The sequence below is a fragment of the Panthera pardus genome, unplaced genomic scaffold (genome assembly GCF_024362965.1).
Source record: "Panthera pardus isolate Hobbes unplaced genomic scaffold, ASM2436296v1 HiC_scaffold_2, whole genome shotgun sequence".
Classification (NCBI taxonomy): Eukaryota; Metazoa; Chordata; class Mammalia; order Carnivora; family Felidae; genus Panthera; species Panthera pardus.
In genome coordinates this window covers 41252428-41276625 of record NW_026526765.1, presented here as the reverse complement: position 1 = coordinate 41276625, position 24198 = coordinate 41252428, and the positions used below count along the sequence as shown (strand labels likewise).

General features: G+C 42.1%; 1 protein-coding gene across 5 annotated transcripts in view; it reads left to right on the top strand.

Moving 5' to 3' along the window:
* HTR4 (5-hydroxytryptamine receptor 4) overlaps positions 1 to 24198 on the top strand; it is a 174447-nt gene that overhangs the window by 105485 nt on the left and 44764 nt on the right. For 3 of the 5 annotated variants that reach the window (XM_019464362.2, XM_019464361.2, XM_019464360.2), the window contains exons 5-7: positions 10894 to 11047; positions 12176 to 12217; positions 14940 to 15508. In XM_019464362.2, coding sequence (XP_019319907.1) covers positions 10894 to 11047; positions 12176 to 12217; positions 14940 to 15508 — 765 coding nt within the window. The remainder of the gene's footprint in view (positions 1 to 10893; positions 11048 to 12175; positions 12218 to 14939; positions 15509 to 24198) is intronic. The other 2 variants (XM_053907008.1, XM_053907007.1) reach the window with 1 other exon arrangement.

Below are 24198 nucleotides of genomic sequence, written 5' to 3'. Positions count from 1 at the left end.
TGCATGGTACATAATAAGCATTCAATAAATGTTAGCCACAAGTGTTATTCCATTATTGTTCTCCTTTCCAAATGTGAATTTCTACTGGTTGTTGTGGGTGACTTCCCAGACACCAGTTGCTGTGTTTTTCTTCCTGTTGTACGGCCGAGTATCCTTCAAGGTTAGACCCTCGGCCTTCCAGCACTAGGGATCTCCTTCTTTCCTTTGGAGAGCTCACCCATCCCATGGCTTCACCTGCACCTCTGTTCTCACCCCTCCTGCAGTCCTGTCCCATCTCTGGGCTCTGGGGTCCTATCTCTACCCACCTGTTCAATATCTCGCCTTAAGCTTCTTTCTGTTTTCTTGAATCCACTGTGCCCAAAGTGGAAATTTCCGTTATAAACTAATATCCTCTTCTACTTTGTACGTAAAAGGCACATCTATTAGTCATCTTTTAGTCATTTAAATGCAATTCTTTGAGGTCATCTTTTCCTTATCCACCATGACCAGCTGGAAGCCAAATCGTAGATTCATTTTTATAAATATCTCTCAAACCCATCTTCCTCCTCTTCGCTCCTTTTCTCCCATCCCACTTCTTGATTGTTGCAGTAGGTTTTTAGTTTTTATTCCTGTATATTATTTATCATATGCATCTTTAAATTTATTTAAATATGTTCACATTTTTTCCATGTGTCCTCAGCTCAGAAAGCTTATAAGGCACTCATGTTCTCTGTCTTCTTCCTAAAGAGGGTTGCTTTGGTCTCACCCTGACCATTCACCAGCATTACCAGGGCACGGACTTTGCCAGATGTGGGTTTAATTCCCAGTTTTACTGTATCCTGGCCGTAGGATATTAGGCAAGTGGATTGAACTCCCTGGGCCTCAGTTTCCTCATATTTAAAACGTGGAGAATGAGAGCTGCCTTGCAGCGTTGCTATAGGAGAGTGAGATATATTATAGAATACACCTCTTGCTGCATAATGTGCCCTCGGTAAATGGGCAACACGTATAGTGTGAATAGTAGTAGCTATAGCAGAGACAAGAAACAGACACTTATAATACGATTGGAGATGTGCTGTGTCACAGACATAAACAAAATACTTGAAGAACCAGGGCAGAGATGCGGAAACAATTCAGATCTCTGACAGAAAGGAGTCTCCCCCCAAACCCTCACCCCCACAGTTTTTTCTTCCTGGAACCCGAAGTTCCCCCTCGGCTCTTGGCGACATTCTCAGCCCCACTTTGTGCTCCTGGCTCCTGATGAATATCCCTGCTGGGGTCGTCTTCCTTGATTCTCAAAGCGACTGGCAGCTTGCCAAACCCCTTGGGAAGCAGAAGCGGAGCGCTTTAGCTTTCTCTTGAAGCCGCTGCTGTTTCTACACCGCTTCAGAGGGGAGCCAGAGCAACTGAAGTGTAACAAAACCAGTTACCATGAGGAGAAAGATAAATCTCTGCATCCAGAGCTCTGCTACAAAATGTGGCTAGATCCCCTACTGGAGGGAGGACTACTGTCCAGCCAGGGAACTGCCACGGTCACACTAGACTGTATATTACCTGTTTATTTCAGTTGTAGTTATCTGTTGCCGTATAACATCTACCCCAAAACTTAATGGCTGAAAAAACAATGTACTATTCCCAGACTTCACAGTTCTGCGCGTCAGGAATCTGGGCTTGGCTAAAGTCACTTGATGGTGTTTAGCTGGAGACTGGACAAGCCTGAAGGGTCTAAGACAATTTATCATACACATTGATGGCACTTTGGTGGCGTCATCTGGAAAGCTGGGCTCAGCTGGGCCCCTGTCCCTGTCCATGTGGTCCCAGCTCTCTATATGTGATCTCATGTTCATACATGTTCGATTTCTTACATGACAGATCATGGCCTTGAGAAACCAAGAGCCCTCTTAAAAATGAGTCTCAAGACCGGCATACAACACTTCTAATGTATTCTCTGTCAGGGCAGTCACAAGGCAGTCACAAGGGAAGGAGCAGACTCCCCACCTCTGGATGGGAAGCATGTCAAAGAATTTGTGGCCATCTTTAATCCAACACAACTACAACCTCTTACAAAAGCTGAGATGTAATTAATCCCCCTTTACACATAAGAAACAGAGACCCAAAGACATCACGTGATTTGTTAAATGTTGGAAAGAATATCCATGAAAGGATTGACGCTAGAACTGATTGTCTTGCTAAAGACAAAATGCTCCTTGTAACTAATAAATTTATTGATTCTGCAGAGCTCTTTATCCCCCTAGTCCTAAGTCCTGAAGACCACTGGCTTGTGCTTTATAAATTCGGAGTTGGGGGTGGGGGGTGAGGGGACTGTGATGAAAGGTTTGTTTTCCTGATTCCATCTCAATATTTGGGTTTTAGCAGCCAGATGCGACTTCATGTGTTCTCTCCTGCGGTTGGCATTTCTTTCTTTAGTTAATCGTGACTAGAGATCTGGTCTCGCGGACCATCTAGGATGTCACTTTCAATTATTTCAGTTAGGACAGCAGGGCCTGGATTAAGTCCATAAGAAGATACTACACAAGATCTACTTCATTGCTTGCAACCAATAGGGTCTCACTGCTTCCGTTCACCTTTAGGGACCAACTCATTCACCACGTCATTACTAGGAGAGATGTTGAACCAGGTGACCTCCATTTTATTTGTTAAATAATTTAGAGCCCCTGGTTTCAGAATGTATTTGAATCTATTTGAATTCATATGTATAATATATATATATATTCCCTTTGATCTTGTACTTATATGTAAGAAAAGATAGTAACTACTATTTATGAAGCATTATGTACCGAAAACTTCCTGTATTGAACACTAGCTCATCATTTCTCACCGCGAGTCAGTGAGGTGGACATAATGATACCCACACTTCAGATGAGTAAACTGGATCCTGGAGAAGTCACATAACTAATCCTGAGACCACAGAGCTAATAACTGGTTAAGGCAGGAAGACGAGATGCTCAGATAAAGACATAAAGTTGACTGCTAACATCTCCTCTAAGTCTGAGAATCTAAGATTCCACGTTATTCTCCTTGCTCCTCTGCCTTCCCTGTGGTGGGATGGCAGGAAGTGAGGAGGAAGAATTTTCCTTAATTGTAGGACGGGTGGGGTAGAGATTAGCATGGAGCTTAAAATACATGACTGACTTCTAAGAGTTGTCAAAGTAAATTGTGTCCCCAGAGACATTTAAAAGCAATTTAATCACACTTTTCCACATGGCTGCATTTGGGGAAGCTGGTGGCTGGTCTACCAAAGGGGATTTTAATGGAGTTTTACGAACAGTAGTTTGAAATGTTTTGCGTAGACATTTCTTTGCAAATACCCATGCCACGTGTTAGTTAATCCTGGCCACCTGGAACCTCACTTGTCACCTGAACGTTCATTTAACCACTTTGTATAAGTTTTTTAGTGAAAGAAGAACGGGCCTTGTCCAGTGGAAGTCTAGGGAACAGACCTTGCAGATAAATCCGTTCCTGAGATGAGACCAAACCGCATTCCCTCATGAACCCTGTTCACCTGGCAGGGGAACCAACGATCCTTTTTCTTGAATTTGTTGTAATTCAGCTTCTTTAGTAGAGCATGCAGCAGTGTTGATCGCAGTGGACATTTTCCAGTTCAAAGAACTTTTGGACGTTTTCCAGTTCAAAAAACTTTTGCTAGACTCATCCTAGCATGACATTCAAAAAGGTTCTCAGGAGTTCCCAAACCACCAGCGTCGTTTATCAGTTATTATGTTATCAGTTATTGCCAACCAGTAACAATAACAGAAACGTGAATTCTTGGACGCCATAACCAGATCTTTCAGGAACCTGTATTTCAGCAACCCCTCCAGGTGACTCCCTTGTATGCTACAGTTTGAGAACCACTGCCCCTGAGCTGGCCTTTTGAGACAGATTTTGTTCTATTTTCTTCCAAATACTCTATGTCCCAGTTAACTTGTACTCTCTTTATGTTTGTATGCCTATGTGGATGCATGGATACAGGTTTATGGATTTATTTTATATAGATAATCTCTGTCTCCTGGCCTTTGTCCATACTATTTATAGTACATGGATTGCACTTTCTTCTCCACCATCCTTAAAAGACACTTGCTGGAGAAAACCTTCCCATCCCTCTAGTAAATATGACCTTTACATCCCCAAAACTTGGTCCCACAATGTAAAGTAGAATTTATTTTATTATTGATTCAACCTATTCTGTGAGCATCCACTCTGTCTAGCATTGTACGAGACCTTAGGGATACAGTGGTAAAAAGGGAAACATTGCTGGAACTTACAAATCAGGTAAGGTAGACTTTTCTCATCCCCTGTCCTAGATTGTAGCTCTTTGAGGGGGCACACGTGTCCTATACTGCTGGGAGTCCCCCAGGCTGTATTAAGTTATGGTGAGCAGGGTGGAAGGCAATGTAATTGTCTTTTCTGGTCCATATAGAATGCACTGGAGTATTGTGCTCTCTTTGTGACATCCATAGTTAAGACATAATGGCACACTATGGCATATGCAGAGGACATGAAGCCCTGGCTGTTGGTGTATATCACCTCCTCTAAACCAGCGTTTCTCAACTCCACCACTATGGATGTTGTAGTTAGATGATTCTTTATTGGGGAGTGGGGGGGTTGTCTTGTCCATTTTAAGGCATTTAGCATCTCTGACCTCTACCCACTGAATGCCCAAAGCATGACCATTCCCAGTTGTGACAACAGATATCTCCAGCCATTGCCAAATATCTCTTGGTGAGTGAGATCAACCTGGGTTGAATACAACTGGGAATATTTTTCCTGCACAAAGTAGGATTTCAGAAGAAGGGGAAAGCTCTTTTCAGTTGTCTGTAGGACCATGATGCAGAGAACGAATTAGAGATAGAAATTTTTAACTGATCGAGAGGGTAAAACTGGAAGTTACAGGGAATCAATTTTGGAATAAACTTCCCTAACTTTAGAGAAGCCTGAAGTTTAGAGAGTAGTTCAGTGGTTTTTGGTGAATTCCCAGTCCCTGGTGCATTCAGGATGGCCTGGATACACTTCACTTTTTAGAGAGGATTTAGGGATTTCAGGATTCTGCAAGTTGTGAGATCCAGTGTTTTGACTGTTTCCAAAGTGGCTTTTAAAGAATTAGAATAATTCCTTGGGGGCTTAGGGAAGGTGGCAGAGTGAAGTGATAGTGGTGAAGTTGAAATCCTGTCCCTTGAATCAAATGGCCTGAGCTAGATCCCAGCTCAGCTCTTACCTTGAACAAATCCTGACACTTCTGTGTGTTTGTGTCCTCGTCTATGAAATGGGTGTCTTTATAGTTCCTGTCCCATGAATAGTTGTGGGGACTAAATGAGATAATACTGGTAGAGCCCTTGGTAAGTAGATGAATAGAACCTACTAACTCAACTGGTGCACTTTGATCTCCAAAGAACTTGCAAATTTAGCTACTTCTGCCTGGTGGTATTTATATGTGTGTTTTGGGGGCAGTTCACAATAGGATACATATTTTTGTGATTTTGCAGGAGTAGTATAATCCAAATATAGGAATTAAACAGTAACCATGACAGGTGACAATCAACTTATCAGATTCCTGTCTAGTCCCTGATCTGTAGACAGAGGTTAGAATTTTTAAGGAAGCTCCATTAGTCAAATAACACTCAAACTCAGTTTTTTAAAGCTTATTTATTGATTTTGAGAGAGAGAGAACAGGGGAGAGGCAGAGAAAGAAAAAGAGAGAGAGAACAGCAGGGGAGAGGCAGAGAAAGAAAAAGAGAGAGAGAGAGAGAGAGAGAGAGAGAGAGAGAGAGAGACAGAGAGACAGAGAATCCCAGGCAAGCTCCGTGCAGTGCAGAGTCCGACTTGGGGCTTGAACCTGCGAACTGTGAGATCGTGACCTGAGCCGAAATCAAGACTCAGACGCTAAACTGACTGAGCCACCCAGGCACCCCCAAACTCAATTTTTATTTTAATCATTTTATTCAGGGATGTTTGTTTTCACCTACCTAATTTAGACTCTTGAATGCAGACTTCGAAAGGATTTTTATTTTTCTTGATTCGTTGCTAGAAAGCAAAGATTAGAAAGTTATTGGGAAAGATAGAAGGATATGTGGTGGCTTATTCAGGGAAGCTGCCTCAACAGCTTTGGTAAGAATCTTGAACCCATCAGTCAAGTGGGTGCTGTCATCTGAGCTCCAAATACAAATCTCATGTTTTTTACACCACATGCTACTTAAAAAATCAAAGTATGTCTATGGTAAGGTAGCGTCAGGCTAAAAATGATGTAGAGGGAAAGATTCAAGTCAAACACATACCTAGACACAATGTTCTTATTCATCCTGATCTATCACTTGTAACTCAGCCAGTGCAATCTAGGTAAAATTAAAAATTTTTTTTCCTTTTACTCATCACTGATTTTTAAAGTAGGAGATAAAGGATTTTTTCTCAGGCTTACCCAACCACCCCACATCGTGCAAGAGTCAATTTCTACAACAGTCTGTGCGTCTTTCACATAGATGTATCCCACCTGAGCCCCTATGGAATGAGCTGTCCAAGCAACTTTCTTTCAGGAATTCACTGGCCAGGGCACTGACTATCTAGATCAAATGTGTAAAAGATTGGTAAAGTGTGCACGACATTCACAGTATCCCTCTTGAAGTTGAACTTCAAAAGGAAATCGGTCACCACTATTGACTCCTCTGTGGCAGGAGCTTCTAGTAACCTGGGGTAATGCGAATTAAAGTGAGGACATTGGGCAGCAGACCATGGACATGGACACCGGACAGCAGACCATTTCATTTTTTAAAAATTAAATCTAATCAGGGCATATGCATGGCTCAGTTGGTTAAGTATCCAACTCTCGACTTCGGCTCAGGTCATGATCTCGTGGTTCATGAGTTCGAGCCCCACATCAGGTGCTGCACTAACATCGGGGAACCTGCTTGTGATTTTCTGTCTCCTCTCCCTCTGCCCCTCCCCCACCTGTACTCCGCCCCCCCCCAAGATAAACTTAAAAAAATAAAATTAAATCTAACTATTTTTAGTGAAGTATAATTGACATACAATATTATATAGCTTTCAGATGTACAACATAGTGATATGACACTTACATAGATTATGAAATGATCACCACAGTAAGCCTAGTTACCACTGGTCACCATATATGGTTATTACGATACTACTGACCATATTCCCTCAGCTGTACTTAACATCACCATGACTTATTTATTTTATAATTGGAAGTTGGTACCCCTTAATCTTCTGTACCTATTTTTCCCATCCTCCCACCCACATCAAACATGAGGAGATCTTCTTATGCACAGGATATTCATCATACCATGGGAATCAGACAATCATCTTGGCCAAGCAAGACTTAGAAAGAGAGACTTCCACAAAAGTTTTCTGAGCACCAATATAACTATATATTATGAAGTCCTCTTCTGTAAATTCTGCTGTCTTCCCCCCATGACCCTCTGAATATCTGTGTCCACATATGGAAGCTTAAAGACTCTTCTCAGGTGAGATATCCTGCTTCCTCAAACTTACCTTTTGGCCCACAGGGTATTTAATTTTGGCTTGTCTTTTTGGATTTTGGGATTTCTGTGACACTGGAGATCCAACCGAAATTCGTGAAATGTTGCCTTTATTCAACATCTATTCCAAACCTCAAGAATCATAAATTATACAGCAAAGATAGGGCAATATCTGTTCTACACTTAGCCCTCGATTGCCTTCTTTGATATGGTAGATGAAGGGATGTTATAACTTTGAGCTATGATATGGAAGTGTATTGAATGAAACAAGACATTCTTACTTAAAGTATCTGTGGAGGACATGTCTAACATTCGAAACCATTTTTACTGATGCAGGAAGCTTTGGTGGCAAGAGACTAACTTTAGCCAACTTTATTAGTTTGTTAGAGCTGTCATAACAAGTACCATAAACTGGGTTCTTGGAATAAGAAATGTATTGTCTCATGGTTCTAGAGGCTAGAAGTCTGAAACCAAGATGTCAACAGGGCCACGCTACCTCTGAAACCTAGAGGGGAAGGATTTTTCTTTGGCCCTTCTTAGCTTCAGACCATTCCAATCTGCTGTCTCTGAGCATATCTGAATCTGTGTCCAAATTTCCCTTTTTATAAGGACATTAGCCATATTGGATCAGGGCCCACACTAATGGCCTCATTTTAATCTTATGACCTCTGTGAAGATTCGATTTCCAAATAAGGTCCTATTCCAAGGTACTGAGGGTTAGGACTTCAACATACTTTTTTAGGAAAGGAAGAGGGGACAAACTCAATCCATAACACTAGCTTAAGCAAAGGAAAAAAAAAAAGGGAGTTTATTGGAAAGATACTCGGTAGCTTATCTAATCAAAGGAGGAGCTAAAGAAAGAGGACCTGACAGGCAAGATCATGGCTGCCCAACAATCCAAGGAGTAAGAGTTACTCCTAGCCCCACCAGGAGGCTGCTGTAGTATAGAGAGACCTTCGCTGACTTCCCCATCTCTGCATTACTCCACGTGGCATTCAGAGTCCCAGGAAAAAGTCTGACTGGGTCACTCCCTGGCCAGAAAAGTCGGGAGCACCATCATTTGCTCTCCCAACAACATGAAAGTGACAGAGAAGAGGTAATTCTCAATGGCTTTGGGATGTTATTATCAAAAGAAAGGAGGAAGGATGCTAAATGGATAAAACCAAATGTCTAATCTAGACCCTCCAGTGCATGAGGAAAGGAGCAGAATTTGTAAAAAAAAAAAAAAAAAAAAAAGTAGGGGCGCCTGGGTGGCTCAGTCAGTTAAGCGTCTGACTCTTGATCTCAGTTCAGGTCATGATCTCACAGTTTGTGAGTTTGAGCCCCACGTCAGGCTCCCTGCTGACGGTGCAGAACCTGCTTGGGATTCTCTCTTTTCTCCCTCTCTCTCTCTGCCCCTCCTCCGTTCATGCTCTCTTTCTCTCTCTCTCTCTCTCTCAAAATAAATAAATACATCTTAAAAGTGTTTTAAAAAATATTTTCATATACCCCAAATTCATGATTAATTCTACGTTAATAATAAATCTGTATGATTGTTAATACCGCCATTCAGAAAAACCTGTCATTCTGATAACGATTGGCCTTTCTCATAAGTCAAGATCATGGGGGGAATTCTAACCAATCATGATTCTTTCCACTGCTGAGCTATCTTTAGCCAGATTTTGTCACCGTGTCAGTTTTATAGGTAGAGAAAATGAGTTCCCGAGTTCCCTTTCTCCCATTCTTTGGTCTGTCGTTTCTTGCACTCTGGTGCAGGTCAGGACACCCTCTGTGTTACTGGCCACAGGAAGCTTGCTGGCACAGTGTGGTCAGCTGCTCCCTGACGCCTTGGAGGGAAAGGTGTAATTCTGCCCTCTCAGTTCCTGAGGCCCCCACGTCTCATGTTCCAACACAGGACAAGCTTTCCTTCTTATGCCACCCTCTTTCCCAACTCGTCCTACCACCACCTCTTCAAAGAATATAGCCATTGTTACGTTAGTTAAGCTTTGAATTAAGAAAAGAAAAGAAGAGGTGGGAAAAATTAAAGCAAATTGCATAAAATGAGGGGTATAAGGGGGTGTCTCATCGTTAAATGGTATCAAACCTTAAAGAACAGGCTTAGCCCCCAGGCTTTCTGTTTGCACTTATTCTGTGACTCTTCCAAAGACAAATAGCCGATAGACCTACTGGGGTATTATGCCTCTTGTCAAATTCCCACAGTTGCCTGGGTGTGGAAGTGGTGATTTCCAAGACTGGAATAGCATGCAAGGAGCAGTCTGGGAGTTAGAGCCCAGATCAGAGTAGAGTAGGTTGCATCTCTGTCTGGAGGAAAGAAGGAGGCTAGTACATTGGCAGAATATGAACTCAAAAAGCCATGAGCAGTGAGTTCCATGAGGAAAAGCAGACCCTGCTAAATAGGGGCGATGTGGTGTCCACCAGTAGGTAGGAGATGATGCAGTAGGGAAAATTTGAACTTTTACCTTCTGGGCATCAGAGAAACACTTAAATGGGCTGGTCCAGAGGTAATGCACGTCAGTTCTGTTTCCAACTCCTTGACCAGACCAATCACTTGGCCTCAGCCAACCACAAGGAAGCCAGGAAGCTCATGTGCCCAGAAGGGCTGGACGTTTTTAGCAAACAGCAGTTACGACTTCCATTTGTCATATGGAAGGAGGCAAACTCCCTCGTCAACAGACTGTGATGCAGGAGATGCTTGGAATTTGCATTAAATGGGCCTCCTCAGGTGCGTCTGATGTAGGGGAGGAGTGGAATCTCTGGAACACTGACTTAGAATTTCACTGCAAGATAGCCAGGTAATTCAGAGTATGGGGACAAATCTGAGATACAGTTCTTAGAGCTCAGATGTAGGGCCAAGCCTGGGAGACGTCACCTTGTTATCGGAGACGCTACAGTTGCCTTGGGCACTACAGTCCAGAGGGCTGGACAGAATCTTCTGAAATGCCCAGGCACGAAGGTAAGTTTCGGAAGCACGCCTGAGACAGAGCAGACCGTCAGTTGAGGGAGTGTCAGGCTTTTCATATACGGGGAGAGGAAGAGGGATGTGGGGCCAACTCCAGATAGTGACTCTCAGATGTGATCTGAAGTTTATATTTTTGTTAGCAGAAACTCATGGGGCGATACAACATCTCATTGTGTAATTGCCTTTTTCGTTCCTCTGTTCTTTTCTCATTGCATCTTCCCTTTCTCTACTACCCACTTCCTCTTTTTTCCCATTATTTTCTCTTTTCTTTCTTCTTTTATGCTCTACTTGCCCCTCTAATTTCCCACTTTCCCGATGTTTCGTCTTCTTATCCCCCTTCTCCTCTCTGCTCCTTCTCTCCTCTTCTTTCTCTTCAATTATTCTTCCCTCCTTTTCCCTCTCGTTCTTCCTTTCCCATGGCACCCACACCTTCTGTTCTCTCTCCAGGTATTATGCCATCTGCTGCCAGCCTCTGGTCTATAGGAACAAGATGACCCCTCTGCGCATCGCGTTAATGCTGGGAGGCTGCTGGGTCATCCCCACGTTTATCTCTTTTCTCCCTATAATGCAAGGCTGGAATAATATTGGCATAATTGATCTGGTGAGTACCTATGCAGAGAGTGCCTGCTGTTTTACTCTCTGATTTACTTTATTTGCCTGAGATTCTAAATAAATAAACAATATCAGGTTGGGTGGATATTCTAAGAAAGATTCTTTTTTTTATATATGTACATGTTTATTGATTTTGGGGAGGGAGAGAGAGGGAGAGCACATGCACGCACGCATGCATTGGGGAGGGGCAGAGAGAGAGAGAATCTCAAGCAGGCTCTGCACTGTCCACATAGAACCTGATGCCAGGCTCAGTCACACAAATCATGAGATCGTGACCTGAGCCGAAACCAAGAGTCGGGCGCTCAACCGACTGAGCCACCCAGGCACCCCAGAAAGATTCTGATCGTGATCTAAGTGACAACAACAAAAAAAGGCAAGCTAACATTTTCGAATATTTGTTGGATGCCAGAAAATATGCTCAGACTTTAACATAGAATCCTAATGACATCCTTCCGTCATCTCATCCAGATGAGAAATACAAGGCTCAAAAAGGTAAAGTAACATGCCTGGTCAAATAGCACAATGGGTACTCAAAGCTTGGTGTTCAGACCAGAGAGCCTGAGACATGTGATGTGCCCCAAGAGGCCTTCGTCCCATTTCATGGCTGCCAGTGACCAGCAGAAAACATGTCATGTGGGCAGAGGCTTCCAGAGAATGAAGAGAAGCCTGGGTCAGGAGTCGAGAGAACTGAACCCTGAGTCCAGCTCTGTCCCTGACCTTGAAGGACTGCAGTGAGAAGGTGCATTGGTCTTCAGTGGGGGAGTGTCTCCCAGAGAGTAGGAGAGCAGAGTGTGGCACACGAGCCAGGCATTTGCCAGCCCCTGTCCGGATGATCTTCCAGAGATTTCCAGCTCTGACCCAGTATGCTCCTAGTGCCAAACTCGCAATGAGGATCAAAAGTTATGGTGCGTGTTCACTAGCAGCGATATATGTTCCCTAAGGAAGTTGTCAGGCAGTCACTCTAACCTTCGGTCCAGGACCGTGTTGATGTAGGAAGGGGACTGGAGAGGAAAGATCGAGAGCAAGCTCCAGCCCCACAAGACCAGTTAGAGTAGAAGCTGCTTGTTCTTCTCTCCACCACGTCCCTAGCCCTAATCTTGCCTTGTTCTTTGTCCAGGAAAGGATATCCAAGCCAAGGCTGGGCCAGGATTTGCATGTGGTATGTCAGAACAAGAGCTCCTTGGGCTTCCGAAAGAAATGCTGGGGACAAAGGAGTGGAGAAGTAAAAGGGGATTCATACAAGGGAGACTGTATGGATATTTTCTTGAATCCTATCCTTCTTCTCTCAAACTTTCAGCCTTGCCAATCTCAAGGGAAATGAAATTCAAGTTTCCAACAACCAGTAGAGTAGTAACAACGGCCAACAAATGTTGAACGCTTACTGTTTGCCGAGCCCCGTGTTCACTTAATCGTTATTACTGTGAACCTCTCACAAGCCTCACGACAGTGCTATTAAGTCGATCCTATCATTGTCCTCAGGAAACTGAGCATCAGAGAGGTGCAGTTATTAGCTAACGTCAGATTGGCAGGGAGTAGTGGTGACTCTAGCTAAGTTCAAGCTTCCTGCACTCCAGAGTCCGTGCTCTTGATCTCTGTGCTAAACTTCCTCCCTAATGGAGAAGACCTTTGGAAGCATAAACTTCTGTGAATCAGAACTTTTAAAAGAGGGTGCCGCACTCTTACCTTCGGATATAGAATTTCTAAGGGAAAGAATCTAGAGAACTGCTGTTCATTTCAAGAGTGAGAGGGGGGCATCCCCCATTTACCTCCCGCAGCTGGGGAATGGGGGCACCTGCTTGCTATGAACATGCCTCGTATTCGCTCCATGGTGCCATGATTGCATTTCATATCTTTCCACTCATCTACACATTGAATTGGCCTAGGGAGATGCTAACACAACCCGCATGTTCATAGTACAGGTACAGTTGATTCTCATCATTCACAGTAATTAGGTTCTATAAAGTTGCCACAAATACTAAATTAGCAAATACTGAATATCTTTGCCCCTGGGAGGAATACAGAGTTCGGTTCCTGCAAGTTCTGGTCCGAATATTTTCATCAACCAATCAATACATAATATATGCTGCCTGTAAGAGAGGCCCATGAAATGTAAGGTGACAGTAAGGTTGATATAAAATAATGGAAAACTATAAAATATGCAAATACTAATCAAAAGAAAGGTGGTGTAGCTGTGATGAAATAAATCTAAGGCACGTCATCTTACCTGAGATAAAGAGATTTCGTTATAAGAAAAATGTCAATTCAATAGGGAGTTCTATTATAACCTTAGAATATACCATGAGACACGACACTAAATGTGCACACAGATAAAATTGCTTATGTGTGTATCATATATAATTGTTACCCATACATTTGTTCGTGTGTATATTCACACTGTATACAGGCTGACCTCAGGCAGGAAGTGTCATTGGATTATACAGCTCTTTTCAGCCAAGGGCTATTCCTAGACAAGGCTGAGAACTCAGAGCTGTCAGCAGACAGAGTATAGTAGGGAGAAAAGACTTTCAACCTTTTAAAGAGATCCAGTCTGTCATTGTACCTAATACAAGTGAAGTTTATCCCAGGAATGTAACACAATCGCTGTAATTCACCATATTAATACAAGAGAGAAGGAAAGCCCACGTGATCATCTCTTTATTGCCAGAAATTCATTGACAAAATTCAGTATCTGTTCATGATTTAAAAAAATTGTCATCAAACTGAAAATAGAAGCGAGCATCCATAAAAAACTTCTAGCAAGTATCATACTTAATAGTAAAAAATTGAAACTCCCTTCCTAAAACTGGGAGTGTAAAATGGCATCCACTATTACCTAATTCTATTGAAAATTACGCTGGAGGTCTTATCAAGGTCAATCATGCAAGAAAAGTGGTGTTAAGATTGGAAAGGAAGAAATGAAATTTTTATTATTTGCAGGTCACATGGGTACTTATGGAGAAAATCCCTAAGAATCTAGAAATGAAATATTAATAACGAGTTTAACACAGTTGCTAGATACAGAGCCATACAAAAAAAGTCTTCACTGAATTCTACATACTAGCAACAAACAATTAAGATTAAGGACTTTAACGTGGTACCATTTGCAATAGACTAACAGTCAGATACTTAGGAATAAGTCTGACAAAAGACATGCAAGACATTTACACACAAAAACATTGTAAAATATTACTGAAATAAATTTCAAAAGATGTAAGTAATGGAAAGACTTACCATGTTTGTGAATTGGAAAGCTGACCATGGGAAAGAAGTCCATTTCCCTCAGTCATTCTACTCTGACACCAGTCAAAATCCTCAAAGATTTGTATGGAGATTGATAAGCTAATTCTAAATTTTATATGGGAAATGCCGAGATGTAAGGACAGCCTGAGGAAGATGAGCCTGAGTTCAAAGCCCTTTTCTACCAGATATATTGTGTGCAGACAGAAGAGAAAGGGAGAGGCTAACTCTGCTATCGGCTGGGTAAAGGGAATGAAGGATGATTTTGTCTCTGTCTTATTTCCGCTCTTTCCTGGAGCCTTCAGCCCCTGGTGCTCAGACAATGCCTCTGCGCCCCGGGATGCAATCATGTTTCTCTTCTATCATTGTGATTCTAGGTGCTATAGGCTAATAAGAAAAAGAGAATTTTGCTGATAAACCTTCTCTTTTTCCCTCTTCCTTTTCCTCTTGTATTTTCCTCTTCCTTCTCTGCCCTTCTCTGTTCCCCTCCTTTTCTCTCTCCCTTCCAATTCCTCATTTTCTCTTCTTTTCCATCTTTTTTTCTTTTCTTACAATTTTCCTCTTTCCCCTCCTGCTTCTTTCTCTTCACTTTTCCTTCCCTTTTCTCCCTTCTTCCCTCATTATTCTCTCTCTCCAACTCTCAGATAGAAAAAAGGAAGTTCAACCAGAACTCTAACTCTACATATTGTATCTTCATGGTCAACAAGCCCTATGCCATCACCTGCTCTGTGGTGGCCTTCTACATCCCGTTTCTCCTCATGGTGCTGGCCTATTATCGCATCTATGTCACAGCGAAGGAACATGCCCACCAGATCCAGATGTTACAACGGGCAGGGGCCCCCTCAGAGGGCAGGCCCCAGCCGGCCGACCAGCACAGCACTCATCGCATGAGGACAGAGACCAAAGCTGCCAAGACCCTGTGCATCATCATGGGTTGTTTCTGCCTCTGCTGGGCTCCATTCTTTGTCACCAATATTGTGGATCCATTCATAGACTACACTGTTCCCGGGCAGGTGTGGACCGCTTTCCTCTGGCTCGGCTACATCAATTCTGGGTTGAACCCCTTTCTCTACGCCTTCTTGAATAAGTCTTTTAGACGTGCCTTCCTCATCATCCTCTGCTGTGATGATGAGCGCTACCGAAGACCCTCCATTCTGGGCCAGGCTGTGCCCTGTTCAACCACAACCATTAATGGATCCACACATGTGCTAAGGTGAGTGTCAGGGGCTCGATAGATTTTGTCGGCTTGCGTGACTCGGAAGGGCTACCTCTCCAGTTTTTTGTTTCCAGAAGGATTCTTCTTAAAAACCTGGGCAATGTTTATAAGGATTAAAGAAAATTCTACCATCTGGTCATGAAGTAGAATAGTGGGTAAGGACTCAGGCTCTGGGAGAGACTGGCCTGTGTTCAGATTCACTCTCCACAGTTCTCTGACCTTGGGCAAGTCATTTAAACATTGTGAAATTTCGTTTCATTTAAAAAAAAAATGAGATCATATTCACAATATCTACATCACGGGGTTTTTATGAAGATCAAATTAGCTGATGTGTGTGGGTCACATAGTATAGAGCCTGATACCTAGTGAGCAGTTAGTAAATATTATCTACTGTTATTTATTAGATAGTGTTTTACAGCCGTGGTTAGCAGCATGGGATTTAAAATAAAATAGACTTTATTTTGACTCAATGCCACTACTAATCATTTGTATAATCTCCCTTGGTTTTATTTTACTCCACTATAAAAACATAGTAATAATCATAATATCCACTTCATAGGGCCATTGTGACAATTAGAAATAATGTATTCATATGGGGACTGACACATAGTAAGCACTCATGATATTACTAACAATATTATTAATGTCAGTAGGAGCAGTAGTAGTAACATATTGCTTGATATCCTAAGATGGCCACTAAATAATGTGATAAACAAAATAAATAGAAGGATAAATATGTAACAGTAACACCATGTGATAACTGATGTAATGGAGGTGGAGATAATCTAGAAGGGGGATTTGAGGAGGAAAGAAGCTGATTTGGTTTAAGAAAATCAGGAAAAGCTTCAGAGGACAGCATTTTTTAAGAATTGGAGACTTGGGGGAGAAATCAAGGAAGTCATTCTAGCAGATAGAACAGCATGAGGAAGGAAATGGCACGTGAAAGAGCATGGGAAGGTCAAGTGGTTTACCCAAGGTCACGTAGGTTGATGGAGATGGGGGTCACTGTGGAGTTGAATGTTCAGTGACTAGTCATGATGCTTCTAAACCCTGAAAATTTTCTGGCTCCCCCGGGCTAGAGTTTTTCTCAGCCATGAAAAACCGTATGTAAAAGTACATTCATCCTATGGCAAAGACGAATGAATTGTCAACGGCATTCACTTTCCTTTGCCCCAAGATGCATAGGAATTTCTAAAAAAGCAGCTCCTTCTTTGACACAAGCATTTAATTTTTTCTGATGACAGTATTCAGCTGTCCTGGCAACCAAAAACTGAGGAACTTTCATTTGCATGTGTAAGAAAAGAAGAAAGCAAAATAGGGATTGCAAGTGAAATATAAGCACTTTGCCTCCGAGACTGCTCAGAAGCCTGAATTCAATTTCCTGCTACGAGTGTGGTCTGACTTGTAGTGAAAGCCTAGCATGGTGATGCCAGCTGCTCCAAGAGCCTCAAAGGCTGCGCCCGTAGGCTCACCTTCTTCCCTGATTATTATGCCTTGAGCGAGTGTCATGGGAAGAATCCAACCATGTAGTAAAGTGTGCGTACAGGAACTTCTGTGGGGGGCGCCTAAAAGCTATTTAAGTCAGCAGCTGCCTCAGTACAGGCACCCAACGACTTACACTTGTATGTTCTAGCAGTTGGATTTGTGTCAGTTGTTTATGACTGGGTGGGGGTGGGGGGGTGGCTTTTCCAGGACAGCCCAAGAAACCCACCTGACTGATAACGGTGTTTCGTCCCTGCCGCATTTGGAAACCTGCCGTGTGGTTGTAAAACAGAGATGACAGTTTAGAGGTGGCTGGTGGATGATTTCTTAGTGAGGTAATGAAAACTGCAGGAAACTGGTCTGAGATACTCCTCTGTGGGGGTGAGGAATCTTCTAAGAGCGGGGAAGCCTATGCAGAGACGACTGTTGGAACCCACTGCTCCCCAGCTTGCTTTGAGCCCCCAGCTTGCTAAGGACAGGAATACTGCCTGTATTGTTCACTGGTCTGTACCAAATACCCAATATGCTGCCCGACATACACTAGGAACTTAAACTCTTGATGAATAAATTCATACATCGTGCAGTGAGTTCTCTAGATCAATTGTATCAATACGCCTTAGGAAAAAGTTATGTTTTTCTTAAAAATCCTATAAGCAGGACACCAACAAATTCCGATGGACTCAAGAAGTATAAAACCTAAATAATCAAAAGTACAATCGGCTTTTGTCCTGGTTTTATCCTTCACCTCAAAGACAATTGAAACTAATCAGTGATTTTTTAAATGCATTTACAAGCCTGCATAAAACATACAAATTCATAGATTCCTCTCCCTTTATTTTATTTTATTTTATTTTATCTTACTTTACTTTTTTATTTTATTCTTTTTCATCATGATAAGTGCACTCCCTAATCTCCATCCCCTATCCACATCCCCACCCGCCACCCTCTCCTCTGGTAACCATCAGCTTCTTCTCCATAGTTAACAGTCCGTTTCTTGGTTTGTCTCTCTCTTTGTTTTTCCCTTTGCTCATTTGCCCTGTTTCTTAAAGTCCACATATAAGGGAGATCTTAGGGTATTTGTCTTTCTCGGACTGATTTCGCTTAGCATTGTACTCTCTAGTTCCAGCCGTGTCATTGCAAATGGCAAGATTTCATTCTTTTTTATGGCTGAATAATATTCCAGTATACATACCATTTCTTCTTTATCCATTCATCTATTGATGGATACTTGGACTGCTTCCATAGTTTGGCTATTGTAAATAATGTTTCAGTAAATATAAGGGTGCATGGATCCCTTTGAATTAGTGTTTTTGTATTTTGGGGGTAAATACCCGTAGTGCAATTACTGGATCATCGGGTAGGGGGAGTTCTGTTTTTAATTTTTTGAGCAACCTCCATACTATTTTCCAAAGTGGCCGCACCAGTTTTGCATTCCCACCAACAGTGCACACAAGGGTTCCTTTTTCTTCACATCCTCACCAACACTTGCTGTCTCTTGTGGTTTTTTTTTTTTTTTTTTTTTATTTTAGCCATTCTGACAGGTGTGATAGCTCATTGTAGTTTTGATTTGCATTTCCCTGATTGTAAGTGAGGATGAACATCGTTTCATGTGTCTGTTGGTCATCTGAATGTCTTCTTTGGAGAGATGTCTGTTCGTGTCTTCTGCCAATTTTTTAATTGGATCGTTTGTCTTTTGGGTGTTGCGTTGCATCAGTGCTTTATGGATTTTGTATACTCACCCTTTATTGGATATGTCAGTTGCCAATATCTTCTCCCATTCAGTAGGTTGCCTTTTAGGTTTTTTGGTGGTTTCTTTCACTGGGCAGTAACTTTTTTATTTTGATTTAGTCCCAATAGTGTATTTTTGCTTTTATTTCCCTTGCCTCAGGAGACATATCTGGAAAAATGTTGCTATGGCCAGTGTCAGAGAAATGTACTGCCTGTGCTCTCTTCAAGGACTTTTATGGTTTCAGGTGTCACGTTTAGGTCTTTACTCCATTTTGGGTTTATCTTCAACAAAGGAGGAATGAATATACAGTGGGGAAAAGACCGTCTCTTCAACAAATGGCGTCGGGAAAATTGAACAGCCACATGCAAAAGTATGAAACTGTACCACTTTCTTATCACTTTTATTTTACATAAATGGAGTCATTTTATATGTACTTTTTTGCACCTTGCTTTCTATCCCTTAAGAATGTATTTTAGAGATCCTTGCATCTCAGAACATTTAGATCTAAATCATTCTTTTTAAGTGTTCCGTAGGCTTCTGTACTAAAAATACACACTAAAATTGACTTATTTCCCATTATTGGATATGTAGGTGTTTCCATTCTTCTGCTGTATCTAACTGTACTGTTTTTAATGCCCTTGAACACATTTCTTTGTGCATATGTATTCCTTTTAGATAGCTACCCAAAATAAAATTGCTCTATTGATGCATATGTGCATTTACAAATGTTAGGTTTACTTTAAGGTTGACCTTCTAGAATGCCGTAGAGATTTGTAGTCTCATCAGCAGCGTCTGAGAGTAGCCTCTACTCCTTCCCTTCACCAACACTGTACATTACTCGTCTTTTACTATTTTGCTGATTACAGAAATGTTCTTTCACTGAATTTGCATTTTCCAGGTGGTTTGATAGGTTGAACCTCTTCTAAGTTAATTGCTGACTAATTTCAAAGTTGTTGACAAATATTTATCCTTATGTGAACTGCATTTTCACATACATCGTGCTTTGTGTGACAACTTTGTTGTATTTTTCTTATGAATTTCTGAACGTTCTTTATTACCATCTAAATGTTAATCCTTGTTACATAGTTTGCAAACACTTTCCCTCCTCTTCCGCTTGCTTTTGAACTTTGGTTGACTTTTGTCATATGAAAGTTCCAAAGTTCAAAAGTGCTATTTATTTGGCCTCTTGCAGTTAACCTGTCTTCCTTCTTGAAATATTTTTGACATTAATTTTCCCGGACAGTATACTTCCCTGCTTTGCCTCCTGACTCACCAGCAACTCTTTCTTAGTATCTTTTATAGGTCCTTCCTTCTCTATCTGGCCTCTAAATGTTAGAGTTCTTCAGGGCTCGGTTCTTCACTGTCTTCTCAAATGACATTCTTGCTTTAAATGTGATTTGACCATCCATAGCTTTAAATACCATCTTTGTGCCATTAATCTCTTCTTAATTAGTAGCTCTAGATCAGAGCTGTCCTCTGAGCTCCAGACCACAAAATCCAATTTACTTCCTTGACAGCCTCACATAGGTGCCTCTCAGGAATCTCACATTTAATGTCCCTTAAACAGAACTCTCCTATATACCTGCCCACCTGCCCACCCCAGACTTCCTGAGTCTCCTCTGTCTCCAAAAGTACAGCTGTCATCTACCATGTTACTAAATCTGGACACTTTCTGTGGCCCTCAAGGAGAACTAACATATAAGCGACAGATGGGAAGCTTTAAGAAAGAAAAACCCATCAGCTGATATTGAAAATATGGAGTTCGATCTAAAATAAATGCAAAATTGGGGCGCCTGGGTGGCTCAGTCGGTTGAGCGTCCGACTTCGGCTCAGGTCATGATCTCACGGTCCGTGAGTTCGAGCCCCGCGTCGGTCTCTGTGCTGACAGCTCGGAGCCTGGAGCCTGTTTCAGATTCTGTGTCTCCCTCTCTCATGGTCATGAGTTCGAGCCCCGCATCAGGCTCTGTGCTGACAGCTCAGAGCCTGGAGCCTGCATCAGATTCTGTGTCTCCCTCTCTCTCTGACCCTCCCCCCGTTCATGCTGTGTCTCTCTCTGTCTCAAAAATAAATAAATATTAAATTTTTTTTTTAAATAAATGCAAAATCTAATCATAGTGACAACATGTAAATCACAGAAATGTAGATGATGCCTGAACCTCCTGCTGCATGTTTAAAATTTGGAATTTCAGGGGTGCCTGGCTGGCTCAGTCCAAAGAGCACATGACTCTTGATCTTAGGGTCATTGAGTTTCGAGTCCCATGTTGAGTAGGAGATTAGTTAAAAATAAAATAAAATAAAAATTGGAATTTGATAAGTGCAACTTCATTTCCTCATGCAAAGCATCCATTGACAAATTCATGTCATTCTGTGTTATTAGTAACGATTATGATGCCAAGCATAACTCAAAAAAAAATGTGCCAGTTACTGAATTTAAGAACTTTGAATGCATTACTGCATTTAATTTTTTACAACAACCGAGTAGGCTGCTATGGTAATTATCATGATTTTAACAATGAGAAAATCCAGGGTTTAAAGAGAGTATCTAACTGGCCCAAGATCACACAAAGTCTTCATGATTGTCTTCAGGTTAATGAAATATTAAAACACTCAAAGTTGAAAATCATCTTGCCTTTCCTGAGAATCTATAAGGTATAGAGGAGTTAGTCTGCGACCTAAGAATCACACTGGGGAGAGCCAGGTCATGACAACACTCTGAAACTGTGGGGCCTTTTTCTCTTAAAGTCTTTTTGAGAAAATGGAATTCTGCTTTTCCAGGTTGAATTAAAAACAGGCCAGTCTGCCTCAGTGGTTTGGAATAGTAGGTCTAGCCACGTAGTCCTTTGACTTGTATTACATTTTGTTATTGAACAAACACATGGGCAATCAAAGAAATAAAATAAGCTTTTGCAAGACAGTCTTAGAGGACTTTGCCCACTCAAATTGAATGAAATAATGTACCATGTAGCAGAGATGTCTGCCGTTGTGTTTGGTGTTCCGTGAGATAAGCATCTTCTTTGGAATATCCAGCTCATGATCAAAATAGAAGTGAAAATGCCATTGATTGGCTCCTGAAGTAGTTTGTCTAGACATGTAGGTTACATAGCCTTTTAAAAATAGTTTCCAAACATGAATTATTGTCATATATATGTTTCTTGGGGCAGTTTTAACTTGTATGCCCACATATATTAGAAAGAGGCATAGGGGCACCTGGGTGGCTCAGTCCGTTAAACATTTGACTCTTGATTTCAGCTCAGGTCATGATCTCACAGTTCATGGGATCAAGCCCCATGTTGGGCTCTGCACTGACAGTGTGGAGCCTGCCTGGGATTCTCTATTTCCCTCTCTCTTCCCCTTCCCCCCACCTCTCAAATAAATAAATAAACATTAAAAAAAAAAAAAAGGAGGAGGAGGAGGCATAATGCCAGTGTATGGGCAATGGATTCTAAGAGGTTCATCATTTGTATGAACTGATTCTTAGTGGATTTGGGGCCAGCTTCTCTCTCTTTGTCACTTCTTTAACTTGGCTCTATAGTTGTTCTCCCCATCCACCAGTCTGCCTTAGTCTTATACAAGAGTCACTTTGCCCACTCTACGAAACTCCCATCAGACATAATGGCAGAGAAGGAAGAAATCACCCAGTGAGAAGACATTGACTCCATTCCTACTCAAGTCAGGGACAAGACAGGTTGCCTCATCACCTGTGCTGTTCAACATTGCATACAAAATCCAAATGACAGAAAGGAGAAATAAGAAGTATAAAACTTAGGAAAAAGAGCAAAGCTGTGGCTATTTATAAACAATATGGTTATTTAGCGGGAAAATCCCACAGTAAACTGAAAATGAAGACATGTCACAAGGATGTCCAGATACTGTATAACTAACTCAACATTCAGCGATTCTTACATACTAGAATGTGGATCAGGAAAAATACCACCATCCACAGGAGCAGTCGCTAAAGTTACTTAAAAAAAAAAAGTGCAAAATAAAAATGTAAGATCTTTATCGAAGGGAACTTAAATACTTTCCTAAAGGAGAAGTCAAAGATACTGTGAAGGGTTCACGGCGGAGAGCAGAAGAAAAAAAAAATCCAGATTTTTCTTTTGAAACTACAGGAAACTCGTCAGAAGCCTAGGTTTGCAGACTCTGAAAGGTGAGTTATTAGGTTCCGAGTAGGTTATTAGGTTTGATTCACTGTAACTGTGCACGGGGCATCGACTTGCCATGCACTGTGTAGGGGGGTGGTAGAGAAAGAAAAATGAGACTCGGTATCTCACAGAGCTCACAGCCTCACTGAAGAAAGAGACACACGAGCAAATAATCACAGCACAGTGGACATCACCGGGATCGTGTGCAAGGTTTACTGGGAGCTGGAGGGATTGCTACCTAACCAACAGTTTCCTCGTCGTCACTGATGAGGGTCCCCCGATCTCTGCTTGAATTCCTGCAGTGGGAGGATTGCTACTTGAAGGGCCTGCTCAATGGTTAGGCAGCTCTAGAATCTAAAAGGTCTCCTTCCATTGAGTTGAAATCTTCATCCCTGTGACATCTACCTGCGGGCCCTAGTTCCGCCGTGAGCAAGAGAAAACAAGGCTACATCGTTTTGCTGAAATGACTCCTCCTGTATGCTTTGCATTAGAATCCCCTGGAAACGGAGTCAAAACACACATTCCTGGGCCCCATTCACTGAATTGGGGCACGTTAAGGAAAATGACATTTTTGCCAAGGTGATTCTCACCTGTGTTAAACTTTGAGAACCAGTCTCTGATCCTCATGGATTGGAATGGCCCAGTGTATGCTGACTTTGGTTGTGCTTCAGGGTTATGACACATACCATATAATTCTTCGGTCCTTTCAGAGTCATAGTTTCATGTGATGTTAACTAGTGAAATTCCTTTCGAAGTGGCCTCAGCTCAGCCATTTTCAAGCCAAGTGACTCTGGCCACTTGGGAGGCAAAGTGTGATCCTATAGATTGTGACCACGTACCGGGACAGGAGATGGGAACCAGCCCTACTGATGTGATTTGGAGTTCATTGGGGGTTCGATTCTGGAGTTCTCTTTCCGTTGGATGAATGTCAAGGATCTTGCCAGTGCTGTTCACTGCTGCCTGAGGAGTCTCCTCTCTGAGGAGAGCCTAGTAAAGGGCCTGGCACGTTGTGAGGCTTGACAAGGGGTAAGGGAATGTTTCTGCCCCTTTCCACAGGCTCGCTTCTCTTCTGTTTGACTGTCTTTATGGAGAGTAGCCCTCGATGGTCCAAGGCAGAGTAAGGATTTGTGGCATTGAGTGTAACCTTAGAACAGAAATTTTTCTCTACATGAAATCCACTGAGGATTCCATTGTTGGCTTCTTGGGTAAATAATCCCTGGCCTGCCTGTCTCACTACCTCATTGTGAAAATCAAACGAGGTAATGGAGGTGAAATTGCTTTGCTAACTGCAAAGCTCTGTCCTCAGGGGAGAGATAATGATGTGATGAGAA